Source organism: Lynx canadensis, chromosome B1 (genome assembly GCF_007474595.2).
Source record: "Lynx canadensis isolate LIC74 chromosome B1, mLynCan4.pri.v2, whole genome shotgun sequence".
In the NCBI taxonomy this organism is placed as follows: domain Eukaryota; kingdom Metazoa; phylum Chordata; class Mammalia; order Carnivora; family Felidae; genus Lynx; species Lynx canadensis.
In genome coordinates this window covers 199,391,826-199,414,663 of record NC_044306.2, presented here as the reverse complement: position 1 = coordinate 199,414,663, position 22,838 = coordinate 199,391,826, and the positions used below count along the sequence as shown (strand labels likewise).

The window sequence follows — 22,838 nt, the reverse complement described above, 5'->3', positions numbered from 1 at the left end:
TCCCCAGAAGGCTGCCATCTCTCCCAAAGAGAAAGCCCAAAGCCCTTGAAACAGCCTATGGAGCAGTCCACGGTCTGCTGTTTCCCGGTCCTCCATCAATTCAATCTGGTCTCCAATTGTTCTTTCTTCACTCACTCCCTGCCCTCACTGGCCTCCTTGCTGTTCTTTCAACAGATCAGACGTGTTCCTGCCCCAGGGCCTTTGCACTAGCTGCTCCCTCTGCTTGGTGGGCTCTTTCTCCTATGGGCCCCTGTAAGCGGCGGGGGGTGGGGGGTTGGACACCAGAGGAGAAGGCGATATGAAGACGGGGCAGAGATCACGGGCTGTGGCTGCCCACGGAGGAAAGCCAGCAGCCACAGGAAGCCAGGAGAGGGGCAGGGAGCAGATTCTCCCCCAGGGCTTCTGGACGAGCCCGGCCCGGCCCACGCTTTTATTTCCGACTTCTGCCCCCTAGAACTGTGAGAAAAAGAAAAGAAATTTCTGTTCCTGAAAGGCTCCAGTTTGTGGTCCTGTGTCACAGCGGCCACAGGAGACAGTCCCCTCAGACGGCGAATCAGGCTCTCACCCCAGGGGCTGTGAAGATCAGCTAAGGGTCAGCTTCCCCTGCCAGGTTCCCAGGGTTCGCTCAAGTGTCAGCGAGGAGGGAGGCGGCTGCTGGCCGACACCACAGAAAGAACCAGAAGCTGGGCACCTGTCACTCACGTCGGCAACTGCGGAACCGGAACGTTCCACCTTTCTGCTGAAAACCCAGGCTTATGCCTTGAAACTCTGGAGGGCCCAGATTCTTTCTCCGGATTTGCATTTGCTTGCGGACTGCTTCTGAGGGACGAGCCCTTCTGGAGAAGGCCTGGCAGAAAACCCTAAGGAGCACTGCCCACTTCCATCTTCACGTTTCAGGAGATAAGCTTGCTAATTAACTCTGCCGGAGACTGTGGGAAGGAGATAAGCAGGGAAACTGAGCGTTCGGGAAAACGAGGGAGGGAGAACAGGAGGAAAGGTGAGACCTCAGAGCTGGGGAGCCGTGGGTTCAAGTCCTAACGGGCCTCCTGCATGCCGGGTGTGGGCATGTGGGCAAGGCAGGCTCTCTGGAGTGCAGGTGCCCTCATTGGGGACAGGAGGTCTCCTCTGCAGGGTGCCGGGAGGACCAGGGTGCACGAGGCAAAGTACTGAGCGCTGAACAGGTGCTCGACTTCGGGAAGAAAATATCAACGTTCAAAGTTCCCCTTGGTCTTCCTGGATAAGCGGAATGTGTACCTCAGCCTGGCAAGTAGCCCGCCACCCGTCGATCTGCTTGGCATTAAGTGTTAGATGGTGAAAGACTGATTTCCAAGCCCCCTGGCCCTGCCCCTACGGCCACCTGGGGGTAAGGAAACATTTTCCTGCCAACCTTGTGCTGCGCTAGCTTCCTAAGGCTGCTGAAACAGATCACCGCAGACTTGGTGGCTCAGAATCCCAGAAATGGATTCTCTCCCGGTTCTGGAGGCCAGAGTTGAGTCTGGGTGCCGGGAGGGTTAGTTTTCTCTGGAGGCCCCAAGGGGGGAACTGTCCTGAGGCTCTCTGAGCTTCAGGTGTTGCTGGCTGTCTCTGGATTCCGTGGCTGGAGCCACGTCACTCGAGTCTCTGCCTCTGTCTTCACATCACCTCCTCCTCTGTGTGTCTCCGTGGGAATCTTCCCATCTTCTCGGGACACCCGTCATTGGCTTTCAGGCCCACCGTAAATCCAGGATGATTTCATCTTGAGATCCTTAACTAATCACATCTACAAAGACCTATTTTTAAACAAGGTCACATTTTGGGGCCTGGGTGGCTCAGTTGGTTACGTGTCTGACTCATGGTTTCGGCTCGGGTGATGATCTCACGGTCCGTGGGTTCGAGCCCCACAATGGACTCCACGCTGATAGTACAGAGCCTGCTTGGGATTCTCTCTCTCCCTGTCTCTCTGCCCCTCCCCTGCACGCTCCCTCACTCTCTCTCTCTCTCTTAAAATAAATAAATAAACTTAATAAATAAATAAGGTCACACTCTGAGGTTCTGAGCAGACATGAAGCTCGGGGGTGCACCACTCGCCCTACTGCAGTATTAGGAGCACAAACGTTGCCTTGTCACTGACTTCAGGAGCAGGTGCCACCTGGGAGCTACGACAGCAGAGCCTCTCGGAGCGTCAGCCCCCTCGTGTGCAAACTGGGAATGCGGCGGTCTGCCCTGGGGGGCTGGTCTGAGGGCTGGGTGAGCTGGCCTGAGTGAAACGCTCAGCACGAACCTGAAATGCCCACTAGATACACGACTGCCCTCGCTGCCACTGTGATCGACATTGTCACCGTGACTTTTACTATTGCCCTGAGGGTCTGTGCCAGAGACGTCAACGGCCAGTGCTCTGTTCGGCTAGCTCGCTGGTGTGGGTCTTTGGGCAGCCACGGAGCTGCTCACTAAGTCTGGAAGCTTCCACAGACAGGAGTGGTTTGGGCTGGACTGGCTGCTTAGAAATCGTCCAGAAAACATGTTAAAATGCCATTTCTGGGGCCCCCTGGGTGGCTCAGTCAGTTAAGCGTCTGACTTTGGCTCAGGTCACGATCTCACGGTTCATGAGCTTGAGCCCCGCATTGGGCGGTCAGCGCAGAGCATGCGTGGGATCCTCTGCCCCCTCCTCTCTCTGCCCCTCCTCCACTCATGCTCTCTCCCTCTCTCCCTGTCCCTCTCTGTCTTTCTCAAAAATGAATAAACATTAAAAAAAAATGCCATCCCTGTTGCCTGCCCAGCGGCCTGGACAGTGTGCCAGGGCTATGTTTGACCACAGATGGGGGGTTCTGACGGGTAGCCACCCAGCCGGAGAACTCCTTATCTGGGCCAGCCCCTCCTTTCCCTGGTGGGGAAACTGAGACCCATAGAGGAATGTGGCCTTGCCCAAATCACTGCAGATTTTGGCAAAGGTGCTGTGAGATTCCAAAGCATCCACAGATGGCCTCTCTTGAGCCCCACATCCTCCCTGTGGGTTCTCTGTGTTGTCTCCTGTCCTGGCCGGGAATTAGGGCTCAGAGAAGGGACTGATGAAGGTCACATGGTTGGCTCAAGGTCAATTCACCCAAAGCCAAAGATGTAAAACGCATTACTGAATAAGAATACAGTAATGAGAAAAACCAGTCCGCACGACAGGCGGGAACCCTGGCTATCTGAACCTTTGCTATCCACACTCTTGTTCCCCAAACACAGAATAAAGGAAGATAAATGTGTTGATGTCTCCTTGCTATCCAAACCCAGTAACTTTTTACGTGAATCTCTGAAACCGAACGGATTTGGAGAGGGAGCAAGACCTGGATGAGAATATACTTTATGTCACTCAGCTGGGCCTTCCTGCTCCCCCGTAACCTTCACCTGCAACAGCAGAGAGCCAAGAAAACAAGAGGAAAGTTCTTCAAAATTCGCTTAGGCAGACAAAATAAGGAACAACACAGAAACCTACAGAAGCTGTTAAAATCATTCTTTTCTGTACAGAATTTTGTAGATTCATAAAAGACAGTGAAAGAAATAAGGTACGTTCAGCAAATTGTTTTTCTGTATGATTTGGCTTTTAGCAATGTGACCTTGGATGTGTTGACTTTTGATGAATTAACTTTCAGCAAATTGTTTCGCTTCCTGCATGGCCAGTGGGTGGAGGGGTGGACATAGGAAGTTAGTGTCGTATGTTGACATCATCTAAATAATCAGGTCTTTGACATTTCCCCCAAATCTCCCTTTACCATTGCCATCTGTCTTGTTATCAAATGCTCCTCAACGTATCCTGGCTTGCATGTGCCATATCCTCCCGGTGGGACCCTGGCCTCTCTCACTTGTGGGGAGACTGTGTGTGTGTGTGTGTGTGTGTGTGTGTGTGTGTGTGTGTGAGAGAGAGAGAGAGAGAGAGAGAGAGAGAGAGAGAAAGAGAGAGCATTCTATCTTCAGGCCTGGAAGGATGCCTGCTCCCAAGTATGCACTCAAAAACTATTTGTGAGATGGGTGAATGAATGAAATATATGTATTTCTCTCTAAAATGAGAGTCCATAATTGTCGCCTCTTGCCTATTCTATGGCTACAACTTCTGGAGAGACTGTAAAATGGTCCCAGTTCTTTGCAGCCTCTCCCGTGAGAGGCAAAGTCGCTCTCTCCACCTCCTGGTTCTGGGCTGGCCCTCGTTACCTGTTTTATCCAAAAGTGACACTGAGTTCTAAGCCTGGGCCTCACGAGGTTTTGCACACTTCTGGTCTTGTAGCTTTGACCCATCACGTGAACAAGCCAGGCTAGTCAGGTGGATGGGGACGGACGTGTGGCCAGGTCACCCTTCTCAATGACAGACCAGTGGTCTGTGTAGCTGGATTAGCTGGCGTCCAGCAACCCGCCAGCCAAGCGCAGATGTGTGAGGGCCCGCACAGCAAAACTACCACGGTGACCTACAGACTTGGAGCGGTAAACGGTCACGCGCGGTCCCCTAGGTTTGGGGGTATTTGTTCTCTCATTTTGCCCGTCTTTGTAATTTCCCTATCTGAGGGGATTTCTCTTACTTATGCTATTACATTTGATTTTCTCCTGTTAATCTGTCTCGTGTCAATTTGATTCTTACTCCAGCTGGAAGGACCTTAAAGGGGACAGGAGTTCTTGCTCCCTCTATCGAAGGTCCTAAGAACCCAGGCTCTGGAGTCACACAACCTGAACTGCAATCTTGGCTCATCAGCTGTGTGACTTTTGGGAGAACACTCAACCTCTCTGGGCTTCAGCTTCCTATCCACCCCCCCCCACCCCCATGATAGTTTCTTTTTCTTTCCCTGAAATTGCCTCTAATCCTGGGCTCCAAGCTCCTGGGCGGGACACTTCTCATTCCTCTTTGTGCTCCCAGGGATGAATGCACTGCTCAAAAAGACTTCACGAATCCCCGTCTCTGTCTGTAGCATGCGTTCTCAGCTGGGGTAAAAATTGGTTCTCAGTTGCTAAAAAAAAAAAAAATTGGTAAAAAAAAATGCGTTCTCAGCTGGGGTCTCAGCTCGGGTAAAAATCGGTTCTCGGGGGTGAGAGTGGCAGCAAAAAATCTGAAGCATCACAATGGTTTGTGGAGCTTCAAAGTTCAGTTTTACCCGACACAATCTTGTTTCTTTGCATTTAATTCTCTTCTTAGGGAGAAATTGATTTTAATGAAAGTTCGCGTATCCCGCGCTTGCTCAGGCTGGGGGGTCGGCCGCAGCCTCCCCCTACTTCTGCTGCTGAGGCACTTGCACCTTTTCTGCCGAGTCCCTTCGCCATGCCCACACCCTGCAAACAGGCCATTCATCCAGGTCCCTTTAAATTCCCAGCTCCCAGTACCTTCCTGTTGGACCTTGACCTAATTTCAAGCTTATGTAATAGTTAAGCGTTTACAGGGTAGTTTTCAGAAGGGCATCTCCCAAATCCTACGTGGTACCGGGCGTGGAGGCTGGGTCTCCGGCTGGCACTGGGACTGCTAAGAATTGGGACTGGGACTCGCAACCCTCCAGTTAGAGCCCACCATCTGTGTGAACACACTGTAGGGACGTGGATGTGTCCCGAGCAATGACGGCTACGTGTTTAACCCGGGTTCGTGAGGCATTCTCATTTAACTGTCATGAAGCCAGGTTCAAAAGTGAGGGCCACACACTGATTTGGTGTCAGGATCTCTCTCTTGATTTGTAGGTCTGTTTTAATGTAGATACACACATTTCTCCTACCCAGTGAATTCTGCATGGTTAGAAAATTAATTTCCTTGTCATTCTGTTTTGCACATAGTTTCCTAACTTCCGAGGGGAACTGAGTCATCTGATTTGACCCCGTCGAAGCTCTGGACCGCTTAATGCAAGCGGGTGGGTCATCATCTTTCCAGATCCAACCAATGTGATAGGTAGGGGAGTCCTTTTTCCCTGCCCACACGCACCCATCAGGCATTCGTACGTCCCCATCAGGGTAGCTCTAGCTTTCTTGAGCGTTCAGCTCCTAAACTGTACCTTCCAAGCTCAGTGACCATACTCAGTGTTTCTGGGTAGATGGTGGTGTGTCTGTCCTCCCCACCAGCACCGAAACCGGCCTTAGAGAGTTTAACTTCATGCCAGGCACAGAGCCCCAGCAGCTAAGATTTTTCACACTGTAATTGACGTGCTTTGGAGACATCTCCTTTTCCTCAAAGATAAGCTCTTTTATGGTGCCTCATTTATTAGATGTCTCGGCCACTGCCTTGGGGTTATGCGCACAAATAAAATATGTAGCAGGAAACCGCCTTCCCTGTTTCTGTCTTGCCTTGCACCTAATTTCAATTCCCTGTCAAGCCTCCTTGAATTGATTTGCTCATCACAGAAGCTGCCCCAGGCAAACGCCTGCTTTCTTTCCTGGGAGGATGAGCCATTTCCCTTAATCCTGGAGGGGCAGCCTCAAATGGGGAGTCACACAGCCCTTTATCTCTCAGCATTTCTGAGCCACAATTTCCCAGGGCGGATCCTCTTGGGATCTGCTCCCTCCTGTCCACTGAGGATGATCTCCTGACCCAAATGGCAGCCTCCCTTGGGTAACTTCCCTGGGGCTTAAGCTGTACATTGTTGATGTGAGTTCAAGGGAAGCTTCTAAAGCCTGGCCAATCTCGTAGCTAAACTAGTGGCTAGCGGGTGAGGCCTGGCTGCTGGGGAACATAGTGGGGCTTGGGGAGCAGAGGGTAGGAGCCCACACTGATGTGGAATTAGGGAGGGCAGACGGACCTCCCTTTAGGGAGACTCCCAGATGCTGAGGGAAGAGCTTACGGTCGAAACTGCCAGAAACTCAGCAGTCTCTGTGATTTGAAGAAAACCAGTGAAATCGACACCGCCGTAGGAAGAGTGAGGACTTGGGACAAAACACAAGGCAAAGCTTAGCAGTTTGGGTCAGGAATGCACTTCAGGTTTGTGGATCATCCCAGTTAGCCTATCTGTGAAGGAGACGGGGAGAAGACGTCCACTGAGATAAAACATCAACATTCATTGTTCTTGCTGGGAAAACAGCTGTTATGGAAGAAGATAACCCAAAAACACTACAATCACACTATGAAACCGAAAGCTTCCCCTCAGTGGCTGCACTTGTCCTGTGTGTGCACACCTGCATACGTGAGTGTGCACATGTGCGTACTTGTGTGCATGTGTACACGTGGTGCATGCGTGTAGATGTGCATGTTGTGTGTGCAGTGCACATATATGTAAATGTGCGTGCGCATATGCACGCACACGCACCTGTGTGTACTCGTGTGCATGTATGCATGCGTGTGCATGAGTGTATATGTATGTGCCTGTGTGTATGTATTGCACATGTGCTCACATGGCTCTGCATGTGTGTGCACGAACATGTACACATATGCACCTGTGTGTGTGTATATGTGCACATGTGTGCATGCATGGAAACGTGGGTATGCACATGTGTGTACCTGTGTGCGTGTATGCATGTGAATGCTGATTTTCAATTAAGAGGTTGAGAGAGGCTCCCCCAGGCCTGATGTCTGATTTTCATTCCAGCCTATAAGCCCCGTGGGAGCAGAGGCTGTCCTTCTGGTCTGCTCCCCGGTGTTCCCAGGGCTAGCGGGGAGCCTCTGGCTGTCCCCCTGCAGGGGCTCCCGTGAGAATGCTGACCACACAGGGAGCAAAGGGGGACCCCATAGGACTGAGCACGTTTACCCGCTAAATCTGCTTTAACTGCATGTGTGCTCCTTGTGGCCCTCCAGTCAATTTGCTGCCCCGCCTGGAAGGTGCCTCCAATCACCGCCACAACGTGGTGAGGGTGTGTGTGCCCGGGTGTGTGCACACACACGTGCAGGCCTAATGCCCTCTGCCAGCCGTTCCACAGCCCATTCTGCCACCTCCCTATAACATACTGCTGTCCTGAACAGGGGACAGATGCTGTCTGTCCACCAATGTGACAGGACAGGGAGCTTGACGCCCGTGAAAAGCAGCAACACAAAGGGAGAAACAGAAATTCAGTTCTATTTGTTCTGATAGAAACACACTGTTGTTTTCATCCACATAGAAGCCAAAACAAGGAACCACAGCCACACCCGCCAGACGGATGTGCACAACTGTCAGACCTGCCCTGAAGCCCTTCTCAGCCCCAGCGTGGCCTCTGGTGGGGGGGCCCTGAGCACACAGACACAGAGCCAGGGAAAGGCAGGGCCATTTTATAGATGGGGACACTGAGGCCCAAGGAGAGAAGAGGACTTGTCCCGTAGGGAAATGGCAGAGTGGAGGCTGCAAGTGTGTCCTGGGCACATGGAGGCTCAGAACGCTCCAGACTCCACCCTCAGGCAGCTCCAGTATAAGGTGGTGGCTGGGGTCCTGGGAGTCGGGCGAGTACAACAAAGCCCTCTGCATGCAAGTCGTTCCCATCCCTGCCTCCTCTAGAGCTGCCACGAGCCCAGACGAGTCAGCACGCATCAAGTGCTTGGCCACGTCTGGCACATCCCCAGTGATCAGCAAATCTTGGACATTACTATTATCACTATTATTATTGTTATATCTTCCACGCTAAGTGGTCACTTCTCTGTGGGCACAGACCGTAACTTGAGTATCTCCCATTCAGCCCAAGCTAGCGCATCTGGCTCGGAGCTCTTGCAACTGTTATTGTAGCTGTGACGCTGCTCTACGTTATCAGTCACCCCACTCTGGGCGAGCCTGTTACCGGCTAGCTACCATCTGTGGGATGGAAAGGAAGGTCATCATTGCATTCAAATGGGTAGGGAAGTCTCTCTTCCCCTCCGCTCCCAGGTGGGCCTTGCCCCTCGCTCCCATCTGTACAATGAGAACACCCCAGCTCGGTGGCGGCGGTGAGGAAGGAGGCGCTTCTTACCTGGCCCGCTGCAGAAGGAGGCTATGATGGCCAGAATGCACACGATACTCAGGTATGGGATCCAGGGGGCGTGGTCCTGCGAGAGAGCAGGGGTGTGGGCAGGGGTGTGGGCAGCGGTGCAAACAGGACCTGGGTTCCCAGCCCAGCTCCTCCTTGATCTATCTGTGTGACCTTGGGCGGGTCACTTTACATCTCTGAGCCCTGACAGGTATGAGATAAGTTAACTGGTGTCATTCAGTATGTTTAGAGGGGCTGTCGCCTGTCGGGCAGGGTTGGGGTGGCTTGGCGCTGGGTGTGGAAAAATGTATAGGAAATTGCCCCTGTGCTAGGAGACTGGATGGTTGGTAAGCAGAACATGGTGTCACCAGTGCTGGGACATGGGGAGCATGGGAGGAAGGAAGGGTCAGGGCACCCGAGTCCAATCTAGAGAGATTCAGGGATGGGAGGAGAGTGTGTTCACCTCTGAAGGCTGAGCCCGGGTCACACAAGAGGAAAAGGAAAGGATAAAAAGTTTCAGGAGATGGTTGTACGTTAGCAATGCCACAGAGGCACAGGAGAGTACAGCACAGGGGTAAGCAACACACTTTCAGAGTGGAGGGTGGGGGTAAAGAGAAGAGAGAGCAGCCCTTCCATGTCCAAGTCTATCAGCTCTTGCTGAAGGAGGATCTAGAATTGAGAAGAGCATTGTGAGGTCTTGCACACGGCATGGCTCACTACTGCACTAAGTTACCATCCATTCATCCATCCACCCATGCAGCCAGCCAGCAGCCACCCAGACAGCCAGCCAGCGAGCAGCGGGCCAGCCAGCGAGCAGCGAGCCAACCACCCAGGCAGCCAAACGACCAGCCAGCCACACCGGGGCCAGCCAGGGAGCGACCAGCCACACAGCAGCCAGCGAGCCAGCCAGAGCAGGCCACACCAGCCAGAAGCCAGCCAGCCAGCCAGCAGCCACCACCACGACCCACCAGAGCCAGCCAGCCAGCGAGCCACACAGCACGAGCCAGCCAGCCAGCGATCAAGACCAGCGACAGCCAGAAGAAGCGAGCCAGCCAGCCAACCAGCCACCCACACACAGAGCAAGCCAGCCATCCAGCCAGCCAGCCACCAGCCAGCCAGCAAGCAGGCACACAGCCAGCCAGGAGCAGCCAGCCAGCAAGCCAGGCACACAGCCAGAGCCAAGCCATCCATCAGCCCAGCCAGCAGCCACCCATTCATCATATTCCATCCAGCCAGCCAGATCATCCATCACATTCCACCCATTCATCATATCCATCCATCCATCTATCCATCATCTTTCCATCCATCCATCAACCCGCACATTCATCCATCCATCCATCTATCCAACCACCCATTCATCCAACCATCATCCATCCACACCTTCTTCCATCCATCTATCCCTCCATCTATCATCCATCCATCCATCCATCCACACCTTCTTCGATCCATGTATCATCTATCCGTCCATGCATCCATCCACCCATTCATCCATCCATCCATACATTCATCCACCTATCCATAATCTATCCATCCATTCATCCATCCATCCATCCACACACCCATCCATCCATCCATCCATCCATCATTCATCCACCCATCCATCCATCATCCATCCACCCATCCACCGATCACTATTCATCATCCATCCATCCATCACCTATCCACCCATCCACCCATCATTCATCCATCCACCCATCCATCCACCCATACATACATACATCTATTCATTTATTTGGCAGACTGTTCTTAGTTCCTCCTGAGTGGCATGCCCTGGGCTGGGAGGTAGGAATACAGAAATGACACAGGCATGGCGCTTACCCCCACAACTGCCTATTGGAAAAGAGAGATGAGTCAACAGGGAAAGCCAATCCTGTGTGGTAAGTGATAGTGCAGGGTTGCCCCTGGGGTCCCTGGGAGCACAGAGAAGGTTGCCTCACTGAGACACTGGGTAAGGGAAGGCTTCCTAGAGGAAGAGGTATCCAAGGGGTATCCAGGTCGTCGTGGGTTTGGAAAGTGAGAGAAGCCAGGTGAGCAGAGGAGGTCCCAGGAAGAGGAAAGGGCAGTCTCTTTGGGGGCTGCTGGGAACAGGGCTGGCAGAGCAGGGAAAGGGGGACATGGGCAGATGAGGGCAGCCAAGCCAGGAAGAGTTCTGAAACCTTGTGGCATGAGGCCTAGAGGGCCCACGTGCTTCAGCAGCCCTTCCAGACATCTGACACAATGTCCCAGAACATCACCCAACTGGTGAAGGAGCCAGCTTGGTCAGTCTGAGGGGCCTGCAAAGACACCCTGTGCAGGACACCCCTGCTCTGGCAGCTGGGAAGCAGAGGTCACTGCCAGCACATCACCCCCAAGGGAGACGTGGCCACCTCCCGCCTGGTCAGCGCGCCTAGCAGCACGTCCTTTCTGTCTGTCAGGCACTGCCATGCTCACCTTGCCTTTTTCTAGAGGTTTTTGGGACACTAAGACATTTGGCAAATGATCAACACACGCAACTTTCCATCTAGGGATTCATTTTTGAAAAGTGCCCAGATTGGCTGACCACCGTGACCTGGCCTCACGCTTCCCTTGGCGCTAAGACAGGCAGTGCTCCGTCACTGCGTGCTGTCCTGAGCAGGGCAGGGGCAGAAGGAAACCCCACGATCCTGGAATCTCATCCCAGCTCTGCTATTTACTAGCTGTGGAACCTTGGGCAGCTTATTCATTAATATTTATGCCTCAGTTTCCTGTCTCCATAAAAGGGGAAAACACCACTCTCACCAGGATTAGGTACCTTCTCCCAGCCCCCGTCATGGTCGGGGGCCCTGCCGAGTACTCTAAGTGCGTTTTCTCATTTAGTCCTCCTAACACCCCTGGGTATACGGAAAGCTCTCCCAGTTTAGAGATGGGGCCCTGAGGGCCGGAGCTCCTGCTGGAGCCCGCGGGCACTTGTGGAAGTGTCTTATATGACAGCGCCTGCTGTGCTGTGTGGAAACGTGGGAGCCGGAAGAGGCATCTGAGGGATCCTCTGGTCTCCTCTGTTCCACAGATGGGTTAACTGAGGCTCAGAGAGGGGACATATCTTGGCCGAGATCACACGGCTCATTAGAGGCAGCGACAGGACTGTCCATCCAGTCTCTGTCTCTGAGTCCAGGGCCCCTCACCAAACCTTCCTCTGCGAGGGCACCAGCTGCTTCTGAGCTGAGATGCCCCTCGGGAAGGCCGTTCTGCAAGAGGTGCCTGCCGGCCTCACAAACTTCCCACGCCAAGGCCCCGGAGTACTGAAGCCGGAAGCCAGCTCCGTGCCAGTGTCCCTCGGGGTACGACGGGCGCGTGCTCTCACCTGCAGTGTCAATGTAGCGGTGAGGATCCCAAAGAAGAGGGCCATCAGCCCAAAGCCGCCCATGAGGAGGGGTCTCCGTCCCAGGCGCTCAATGACCAAGCCCTAAGTCAGGATCAGAGAGAGGTGGTTATACTTCACTCCTAGCAGCAGGAGGAGGGGAACGTGGTGCCAGGAACCGGCACTGGGGCCAGGGTGAAAGGACGGCTTTGACCTTCAGACAGCCCCATAACATTCTCCGAGGCCACAGCCAGAAAGGTCAAGGTCTTTATGAGAAAGGGAGGGAGAACAAAGTCACCATTCTTGAGCACCTACTGTGTGCCCACACGTTCCCCTTTCCTCCGAATCTTTCTCATTAGGGAAGGATGGGCTCATCTGCTAGCTGGTCTGCAAGAGGAAATGAGCGGATACGGTTGCCGTAGCCCTTTGCCCACTCTTTGGAGCCAGCCTGCGGGCCGAAAGCAAGGGCTCTCCACTCCTTATGCCCCCGTTTATAGGTTTTAGAGGGGCAGACTCCCAAGGCAGGGGCCCAGGGGTAAGAGCGGACAGAGAAGGTTCTGACGCTTTCCACTCTGCCGGTGCCCGGATGGGTCAGTTTCATTCTAGGGTGTGATACCAGGAAGCCAGTGTGACTGTGGCTCCTGAAGCCGTGTCCTCGGGCCCAGCTTCCCACAGCTAGGACTGTCATTGACGTCTATCCGGCTGGCCCCTGTGTCTACCTCTCCACTGGGTAAAGGCAGGGCTCTTCATTGAGCTCCTCTAATTGCTAACGACCCTGAAAAACAGTCATGTAGCCGAGTTTCAGAAACAGGCAGACTTGGGCTTATATTCTGGGTCGCTGGCTTTCCAGATGTGTAAGCTTTGGCATATGACTCCCCTTCCCAGAGCCCCAGGGCCTTTATCTGTGCAAGGAGGTCCAAAATACCCTACAACAAGGCTGCCTGGAAGGGGTGGGTGCTTAAATAAGCGGCTGCATTCAAAACACGTAACAAGTCTTCCAATTTGTCAAGTGCCTTCCCTCCTCTTTCTTCCCCCGTCTCATTGCACAGAAAGAGCACACTGAAGGTCAGAGAGGTGAAGTAACTCAGTGGCCATCACACAGCCAGTAAGAAAGAGATAGAGAGAGAAACAGAGAGGGCTGGGGGAGGGGAGTATTGAATTAAGGGCGTCTGAATAAAAATGCACAACTTTTCTCCATTGGGCAATCAGGCAAGGCTTCCTGGAGAAGGTAACAGTGGCAGTAGCTCGTCAGGCAGAGGGACCAGTGGGTCAAGTGAGCCATCTGGTTTGGATAAGGGAAAGGAGTGCCACCGCCGGGGGCCATGAAACCGGAACAGGTGCTCCTGTCCGCCAGCTTCAGATGACAGTTCAAAAGCCAGAGCATCAGACTGAACGGTCCCAATCCTGCCTCAAAGCCTGAAGGACTGTTTCTGCGGGAAACCCCAAAACTCCTCTTTTTTCCTCTTTCCTCACACCCTACTCTGAGGAGGGCGGGTGATAAAAAGGCTTCTGGGTGAGCTCTCCTGGAGCCGGCAAGGGCTGTTGGCCACTTGGCCAAGCACACACCAAAGGTGGGCAGGCATAGCCCCAGGCCGGCTGGGTGCTTGGTATGAACACTGAGGGGACTGGGGAGGGGGCTCTGGCGCAGAAAGTCAGAGGAAACGTCCTTGGCTGACAGCCACATGTCTCAAAAACATCTACAGCTTCCTTTCCGGAAGCCCCTCCCTCTGCGGCCTAGGAAGGCAAGGCTGACCCAAGCACCTCAACTTGGCCTCCTTGACATCTGACCCATCAGAGCAGAGCACAGGTGGCATCCAGATGTGCATGGACCTGAAATGGGCAGACCTGGCTTCAAGTCCTGGCTCTGCACCCAGGACAGGGGGCTCAGTTTCTGGAAGCCTCGGTTTCCCCACCTGACAAACGGAAGTGGTAATACTGTCTTTGCAGCATAGCTACGCAATCAGAGGCCAAGAACTCACGGTGTCTGAAGTAGGCGCGGGAACCACAGAGGCTTCCAGCAAAGGGCAGATAATACATCCTTGCAGTCAAGGGGGGGACCGGGTCTGGTCCCAGCTCCTGCCTCTAACTGGCCACGTGGCCTTGAGACAGCCAGTCACCCTTCTGTGTCTTCCTCGCTCCTTTTTTCTGATGCCGATGGGTTAGCGTGTGATGACCTCTGCCTGAGTGCCTGTGATGTGTCAGATGCTGCATTAAGCGCTTATCAGGCATCAACTTATTTAACTCTCACAGCAATTTTATGACGTAGGACCGATTACTTGTCAGATTTTACAGGTAAAGAAACTGAGACACAGGGGTTTTGGGAACTTGCCCAAGGTCACGTGGCTGGTAGGAGGCACAGCTGGGATCATCTACAAAGTCTTTTCTGGTTCTTGAGACATTACAATTTTCCAAACTAGAAACAGACCAAGCCCCCACTTTGTAATAGCTTCCTGTGGCACCTGGATGTACAGCACCTGTGCCCTGACCCCTCCTTCCTCACTTGAAGAACGGGAGCTTCGTTATTTCCCAGAACCTAGGAGAGCACACCCGGCAGGCACTGAGCCAGTGTCTGCTGATTGAGTGAAGGTTTATCTTTGTAAGGCAGGTACGACAGTTCACATATTGCAGACGATGAGGACAGTAAGATCACTCAGTGGGAAGTTAGGCCCAGTGAGACCCCTAGAGAAAGCAAAGATCAGTGCTTGCTGAGAAAGTTCTAGAGAGAAAGAAGGGCCAGCATCTAAGTCATCTCTCCTCCCCAAACCCTCATGAGTTGGGTCCCACCAAAGGGGAGGTCCTGATACGGGCTGCCAGGGCAGGAGGAACAGGTGCAGGGAAACCGGGCCCCTGGGTGGCGGGTGGGCTGGGGGATGGGGAACGTTAGAGACACCTGCGATCAGAGACTCTGGGATGTGTCAAAAGTCACACAGAGCTACTCAGAGGTAAGGAAGTGTAACACGTGCTCCCTCACACTGCAGGGATGGCTGAACAATATCCATACCCTTGGATTCAGTCATTCACCTTCTGGGTATTTATCCCAAGGAGATAGACATTGCGTGGGAGACTCATGGACAAAGACCTTCAATTGTAGTGTACTTTATACGAATGAGGAAACAGAAACCATCTAGAAGTCTACCAAGAAGTGAATCGGCTCAATAAATACCGGAATATCCTGATGATAATTACAGAATTCACGTATTTTAGAAGAATTTTAAAGAACAGAAAAATCATGAGGTTACACCTCTGAGGGGAAAGAGCAGGGCACAGAGCTGTACCTTGCATATACTCATGTATTCAGTTTTGTAAGTCGCGATTCTATTGAATGAATATACCCTGGAAAAAATATGCAAAAACAGCTTATAATGGCTAACTCTGGTTGGGGGGAATAGGTGGTTATTATTTTTTCTTGTTAGTTTTCAGTCTTTTCCAAGTTTTCTACAATAAGCTTTCCTTTTTTTAAAAAAAATTAATGTTTATTTACTTTTGCGAGAGACAGAGGCAGAGTGCGAGCAGGGGAGGGGCAGAGAGAGAAGGAGACACAGAATATGAAACAGGCTCCAGGGTCTGAGCTGTCAGCACAGAGCTCGACACGGGGCTCAAACCCACAAACCGTGAGATCATGACCTGAGCCGAAGTCAGACACTTAACTGACTGAGCCACCCAGGCGCCCCTACAATAAGCCTTTTCTACTTAAAAAAAAAAAAAAGTCTAAGAAACAGACTTAGCTAAAGCATTGGAGACACAAACCCCTCTGCCCTGAGTCACAAATTGTTACTCTTCCCCATCACCAGTGATTTCCAATACCCACATGTGTAAATCTTCACCGTGTAGAATGTTTCTATTACAATCTCAGGATGGCATCGCCATTCTTAGAGTTAACATGGCAGAGCCCACAATTCAGCTGGCACGAAGACGAAGGCAGCCCATAGGTAGAATGTGTGACAACGTTATCTCCTTGGGTTAAGTGCCCAGTGACAGAGCACTGAAACGACGACAGGAATTACCATGACGAGAATCAGTCACTGCAAGACACAGGGCACTGAAGTTGCTGCCCTGAGACTAACACGTGTTGCATTGTTACGCTGTGATTAACGTGTGCTTGGCACTGACGTTAGTGTTTCTTTTTTCTTTTTCATTTTTTGGTTTGTTTTAGTTTCTCCTAAGGCACCGCCAACAATTTCAATGTCAGCAAGCGTGCCCCCAATACAAACCAGTGGAGAACCACTGTCTTACATCATGATGCCAACAATCAAAGTGCTCTGGGGTCGGAGTGGGGCATCTGGTTGTTTCGCTTCCCTAAAGTCTCCTGATGAACCAGTAACTGAAGCCAAGGTAGAGCTGGAAACACCATCACTGATTTGGAAACAGTCTCTCAAGATGTTAGGAAGACACCAAGGAAACAGCTGTGAAAGCGAAAGACATAAAAACAACTCTGTCCATCCTAGTGGGAAAACCAATCAGCCTGCAGGGCTCCTTCCTTCAAAATCTCTGCCTCTTTTAAATCGTTTTAATGTGCAGCCTGTTGAAAGGGATTAGGGTAAACACGGTATTTCCACTCAGCATTAAAATCATTAGTGAAAACATTAACTCAAGATGAACAGTGGCCTCTGAAAGTTACTGATGTCAGCTGGGGATGGACTGTCATCCTCCAAGAAATCCCTTCTGGGGACTCCTGACCCACGGAGTCATGCAGCCGTTCAGCAGCCATTTACTCAGCGCTGACTGCCCACCCACAGTGCTAGGATGCTGGTGGAATGATAATGAAAATGTTATTGTGGTTGTTGTTGTATTTAAACTGCATTTAAAAAAAAATATTTATTTTTGAGAGACAGAGCACAAATGGGGGAGGGGAAGAGATAGAAGGAGACGTAGGATCTAAAGCAGGCTCCAGGCTCCAAGCTGTCAGCACAGAAGCCCAACGGGCGCTCGAACTCACAAACCGTGAGATCATGACCTGAGCTGAAGTCGGATGCTTAACCGGCTGAGCCACCCAGGCACCCCTGTTGTTAGTATTTACAAATCAACTATAGGGGTACCTGGGTGGCTCAGTCAGTTGAATATCTGACGTCAGCTCAGGTCATGATTTTGCAGTTTGTGAGTTCAAGCCTCACATTGGGCTCGCTGCTGCCAGTGCAGAGCCTGCTTTGGATCCTCTGTCCCCCACTCCCACCCACCCCCCACACCGCCCCCCCATCTCTGCCCCTCCCCCACTTGTGCTCGCTCAAAAATAAATAAACATTAAAAAAATCAGCTGTATTGACTTAGATTAAGGTCTTAGATTCATTAAAACGTACCAACTTTAATTGTGCAGTTTGGTATGTTTTCACAAATTTATACACCTATAAAGCCGTGACCACATCAAGATACAGAACATTTCTATCACTCTAAAGTACCCTTGTGCCCCTTTCTCTAGCTGCAAGCAACCACTGATGTGCTTTCCGTGACTCTAGATCAGAGTAGACTAGATTAGGTTAGAATTCCACATTGGTGATCACTGCTCTTTTGAGATTCATCCCTGTTGTATATATTATTCCCTTTTAGTGCTGAGAAGTATTCCATTGAATGGATATACCACAGTGTGTTTCTCCATTCAACATTTGATGGTCATTTGGGTTGTTTCAGTTTGGGGTCTTATGATTAAAGCTGTTGTAAACATGGGGGTTCAAGTCTCTGTGTAGAAATGTGCTTGATCTTGGGTAAATACTTATGAGAAGAATGTCTGGTAGTATGGGTACAATTTCTATGAGAAACTGCCAAACAGTTTTCCAAATGGCTGTACTATTAGAAATTCCCACCAGCCACGTATGAGAGTTCCAGTGGCTCCATAGCTTCATCAACGCTTGGTATCATCAGCCATGTTGATATTAGTCATCCTTATGGTGAACAGTGCTGTCTCGTTGTGGGTTTTAGTTTTAATTTCCCAGATGGCTTGTGGTGTTCAGCAACTTTTCATCCATTTATTGATACTTCTGATTTTTTCTTTTGTACAGTGTCTGCCCAAGTCTTTTCCAAGTTCATTTCCAAGTGGCTGATAGTCTTGCTTTTATTGAATTCTAAGAATCCTTTATATCTTCTGGATTCAAGCCCCCTGTGAGATGTGTGCTTTGTGAACATTCCTCACTCTGGCCTGCCTTCCCATTTCCTTAACAGAGTCTTTGAAATAGTCACAGCTCTTCATTTTGATGAAATCCAATTAATAATTTTAAAAAATGGTTCATGTTTTTTGCGTCCCATCTAAGAAATCTCTGCCTACCCCAAGGCTGCAGAGACTTCCTCCTATAATTTTTCTATTTCCTCCTATAATTTCCTCCTATAATTTTTCTAAGGTTTTAAAAACTTCTAAGGTTTTATAATTTTAGCCTCTATGTTTCAGTCCACGGTCCACTTTGAGTTAATTTTGTGTGTGGCATGAGAGAAGGGTTGTCTTTCATGTTTTCCATGTGAATGTCTAGTTTTTATGGTCCTGTTTGTGGTAAGACTGACTTTCCCCATTGAATTACTTTGGCATCTTTTATATTTTTGGATTCTATTCTGTTCCATTGATCTGTATGGCTGCCCTTACACCAACACCATGCTGTCCTGGTTACTATGTAGTGAACGTTGTACAGCACTTACTATGTACCAGGCACGGTTCTAGATGCTTTGCATATAGTCATAATTTAATCCTCATAACATCTCCATGGGTACACAGAGGCTCAGAGAGGTTGAGCAGCCTGCCCAAGGTCACGTGGTGGCAGAAACAGCATTCAGGTCCAGGCAGACTGGTTCCAGACTCTTGTTCTGACCCCCTGCACTGTCCTGCCTCTCATCACTGGCACATATAGATTTATCAAAAGGAAATATGCTGTCTCCCAAGGCTTTCTTTCCTTTGGGTGAGGCGCTGGCACAAGGGCAGAGAGAAGAAGGAGACAGGAGTCCTGGCCCTTGGGGAACCTTCTGGGTTGAACTGTGACCTCCCCAAAAAAGATATGTTGAAGTCCTGACCCCCTGGTACCTCAGAATGTGCCTTTGTTTGGAAATCAGGTCTTTACAGAGGTCATCAAAGCCAATGAGGACACGATGGCCGGCCCTAAACCCACGTGACTGGTGCCCTTATAACAAGGGGAAGTTTGGACAGACGCAGGCACAGGGAGAACACCAGCTGAGGATGAAGGTAGGGGTCAGGCTGATGCTTCTGCCAGCCGAGGACACCACGGATTGCCGGCAAAGCACCAGATGCTGGGGGAGGGGCCTGGAACAGACACCTTCTCCAGGTCTCAGAAGGAATCTGCCCTCTGCCACCTGGGTCTCAGACTTCCGGCCTCCAGAAAGGTGAGAATATGCATTTGCATTGTTCACGTCCCTCTGCTTCCTGTGCTTTGTTATGCAGCTCTAGCAAACTAACGGGGAGCTCACTGCACGTTGTGTTAAATGATTAAACACATGAGGAGAGAAGGAAGGGACCCAGGGAAGGAAAATCTAAAATGTCACTTATTTCAAATGCGACTCAATGCTTCCAAATCTGACTTAAGTGCATTTATAGTATTTTACAGATACTACTTTGAATTTCATACTACTATGAATTTTGTAGGCAGAGATCTGCCTAGGTTGTATTCTTTGTTTACATCTAGGGATAAAGGGCATGAAACATTTGGTGGCTGGCAGAATTCCTGACATTTCAGGGGCTGCAGAGCCCTGTAAGGGTTCATTCCTCGACAAGATCCTAAGGGAGGCCCTGTTCTTCCTGTCCTTCCAGGCCAGGCCTCTTCTGCTCTGCTCTTCCCATGAAGTCAGTCTCTGCCTGGCTTGATGTGTTCCTGAGCACAGGGGCCACTATTGGCCTCCAGAAGAGGAAGGGCTGTCCTTGGGGGAGGGGAAAAGGAAGGGGAGTGGAGAGGAGGGGGAAGGGTGGGGAGGAGGAGGATAGGGGAGGGGAGAGGACAGAAGAAAAGGAGAGGAGAGAAGAGAAAAGGAGAGAAGAGAAAAGGAAAAGAAAAGAAAGGAAAGGAAAAGAGAAAAGAGGGAAAGAAAAGAAAAGAAAAGAAAAGAGAAAAGAAAAGAAAGAAAGAAAAGAAAAGAAAAGAAAAGAAAAGAAAAGAAAAGAAAAAAAGAAAAGAAAAGAGCATCTGACTTCTGTTCAGGTCATGATGTCACAGTTCATGGACTCGAGCCCTGAGTCAGGCTCTACATGGATATTCAGAGCCTGGAGCCTGCTTCAGATTCTGTTTTTCCCTCTCTCTCTCTCTGCCCCTCTCCTGCTTGTGCTCATGCTCTCTCTCTCTCAAAAATGAAGGGAAGGGAAGGGGAGGGGAGGGGAGGGGAGGGGGGGGGAGGGGAGGGGGGGGGGGGAAGGGAAGGGAAGGGAAGGGAAGGGAAGGGAAGGGGAGGGAAGGGAAGGGAAGGGAAGGGAAGGGAAGGGAAGGGAAGGGAAGGGAAGGGAAGGGATCAGGAGGGAAGAGAATGGGGGGCCAGGGTGTTGGTTCCTGGCTCCCTTTCTCCAGGCACATTTTGGCTGGCTGAGTCTCTCCACTGAAGGTCACGGCTCCCGATGGATGGCCTGCCCACCCTACAGACCCACCCACCTGAATTAATCCGTCTAATCCGTCCTCTGACCTGGCTATCTGGACAGCGCCCTCATCCCTTGAGCCTGACCACAATGCACTCCAGCAACCTGCCCCACTTCTCAGCCCCCCTCAACCTGCACCAACGTGTCTCACCGCATCCTTTCCTGTATCAGCCACCAGACACTTGACTTAGCTCACACTGCTGTTCCCGGTCTGTCCCCCGACGAGGAGCTCTCCTTCTCCTGGGCAAGGGCTTTTGTCTCCTTCGTCCACTGATGTATCCCACACACCTACACCTGTGCGGGCACAGAGTAGGGGCCCCACCAGCACTTGCTGAGTGTTGGCGGAATGAACACTCTGGCTCCAAGTTTCATCTTCCAATTTTCTTGGAAGGCGGGAGGGCATTTTCAGCTTTTTCCACGGCTTCTGTCTGGTTCTCTTCTGGAACACTCGTAACCAACAAAAACTGTACTTTTTTGCTAGGGCTGCCGGCAAAAGGGTCACAAACTATGCGGTTTAAGTAACAGATATTTCTTCTCTCACGGTTCTGGAGGCTGGGAGTCCGAGATCAAGGTGCCAGCATGGTCGTGCTCCCTCCGAAGGTGCAGGGAAGACTGTTCCAAGGTTGTTCTAGCTGCTGGGAGTTTCTTGCCTTCGGTAGCATGCCTTCAAAATTCACATGATGCTGTGTGTGTGTGTGTGTGTGTGTGTGTGTGTGTGTGTGTGTAAATTTCCCCCTTTTAATAAGGATGCCAATTATATTGGATTGGTGGTCCCTCTATTCCAGAATGATCTTTTCTTAACTAATTACACCTGTATTGACTACCTCCTGAGGTACCGTTAGAGCTTCAACATATAAATTCTGTGGGGATGACAATTCAACCCATAGTAATAATTAACATTTACTGAGCACCTGTCTTATGCCAAGTGCTGTGAATTACCGTATAGCTCCCATGGTAAGACCTGTGGAGGTCTTATTGTATTATTCCCACTTTCCCTTAGAGAAAACAGGGGCTCAGACAGGTTAACTAACTGGCCCAAGGTCACCCAGCGACTGAGCTCAGGGCCATGAGCCCATGGAGCCCAAACACTCCACCATCCTGCTTGGTTGTCGGTGCCCACTTTCTGCTCCAACAAGCACCAGATCCAGGGGCTCGAGATGCAGCTGTGAACTCTGAAGGTTTTGATTCCGAAACTGTGTGTTCGTTGGGAGGCAGAGGGGGGCGGGGGGACCAGTAGGATTCTTTTTCCCACTTGAATGCTAGACACAGCCCATTCCTGAGTAAGAATGACTTAATGTGGATTGCGCTCCCCCTGGTTAGAAAAGGCAGTCTCCGCTTCTCGAAGGAATGAGGCTCGCGCTCCACAAGCTGCTGCCCCGCGTGTCAGCTGACACTCGGGCTCCCACGGCCTGCGTGACACACGGTGGGGGCTCGCTCAGAGTTAATGCTGCGCCAAGAAAATCGATTTGGAAAACCAGCTGTTTCTGCAAGATGCAATGATTCACAGCTGCCCAAGCCAATGAGCAGTGCCAGGAGCCAAAATTAATTGCGAACCAAATGAACAAAAATGTCTTTCTCAAGTGTCCTGGGTCCCAAAGCCATTTTAACAGACTATCAAAAACTCGGTAAGAAGAAGAAAAATTGGAAAGTCCTTTCTGATAGGCTGCTGCCTCACAGGGCTGGACGAAACAGTGTCCATATCTTGGGAAACAAGGTGACGGACACTTCGGAGAGGCCAAGGGGTTTAGCGAAGATTGGCTGTCAGGACTGCTGCCGTGGCCTTCATGCACACGGACGTCTGCCTCCACGACAGCTCTGTAAGGTGCTGGCTTAGTTTCCTGTGGCTGCCGTAGCGGATTAGCAGAGACTCGGCGGATGAAGGAAGTCAGAAGTCTAACATGGGTCTCGTGGGGCAAAAATCACAGCTGCTGGCAGGGCTGTGCTCCTTCTGGGGGCTCTAGGGGAGAATCCGTCCCTTGCCTTTCCAGCTTCCAGAGGCCACCAGCTCTCCTTGGCTGGTGGCCCCTTCTTCTACCAGAGACAGCAACTGCCACTCCGACATCTGCTTTTGTCCCTCGTGACCCCCAACCCTGCCTCTTTCACTTTTAAGGACCCTTGTGATGACACTGGGCCACCTGGTGAGTGCAGGATGAC

The 22,838-nt window shown here is 51.2% G+C and overlaps 1 protein-coding gene across 3 annotated transcripts in view; it reads right to left on the bottom strand.

Moving 5' to 3' along the window:
* Positions 1-22,838, bottom strand: part of SLC2A9 (solute carrier family 2 member 9) — a 256,488-nt gene that overhangs the window by 44,011 nt on the left and 189,639 nt on the right. For all 3 annotated transcript variants that reach the window (XM_030314204.1, XM_030314205.1, XM_030314203.1), the window contains 2 exons: positions 12,143-12,244; positions 8,827-8,902 (listed from right to left, as the gene is read on the bottom strand). In XM_030314204.1, coding sequence (XP_030170064.1) covers positions 8,827-8,902; positions 12,143-12,244 — 178 coding nt within the window. The remainder of the gene's footprint in view (positions 1-8,826; positions 8,903-12,142; positions 12,245-22,838) is intronic.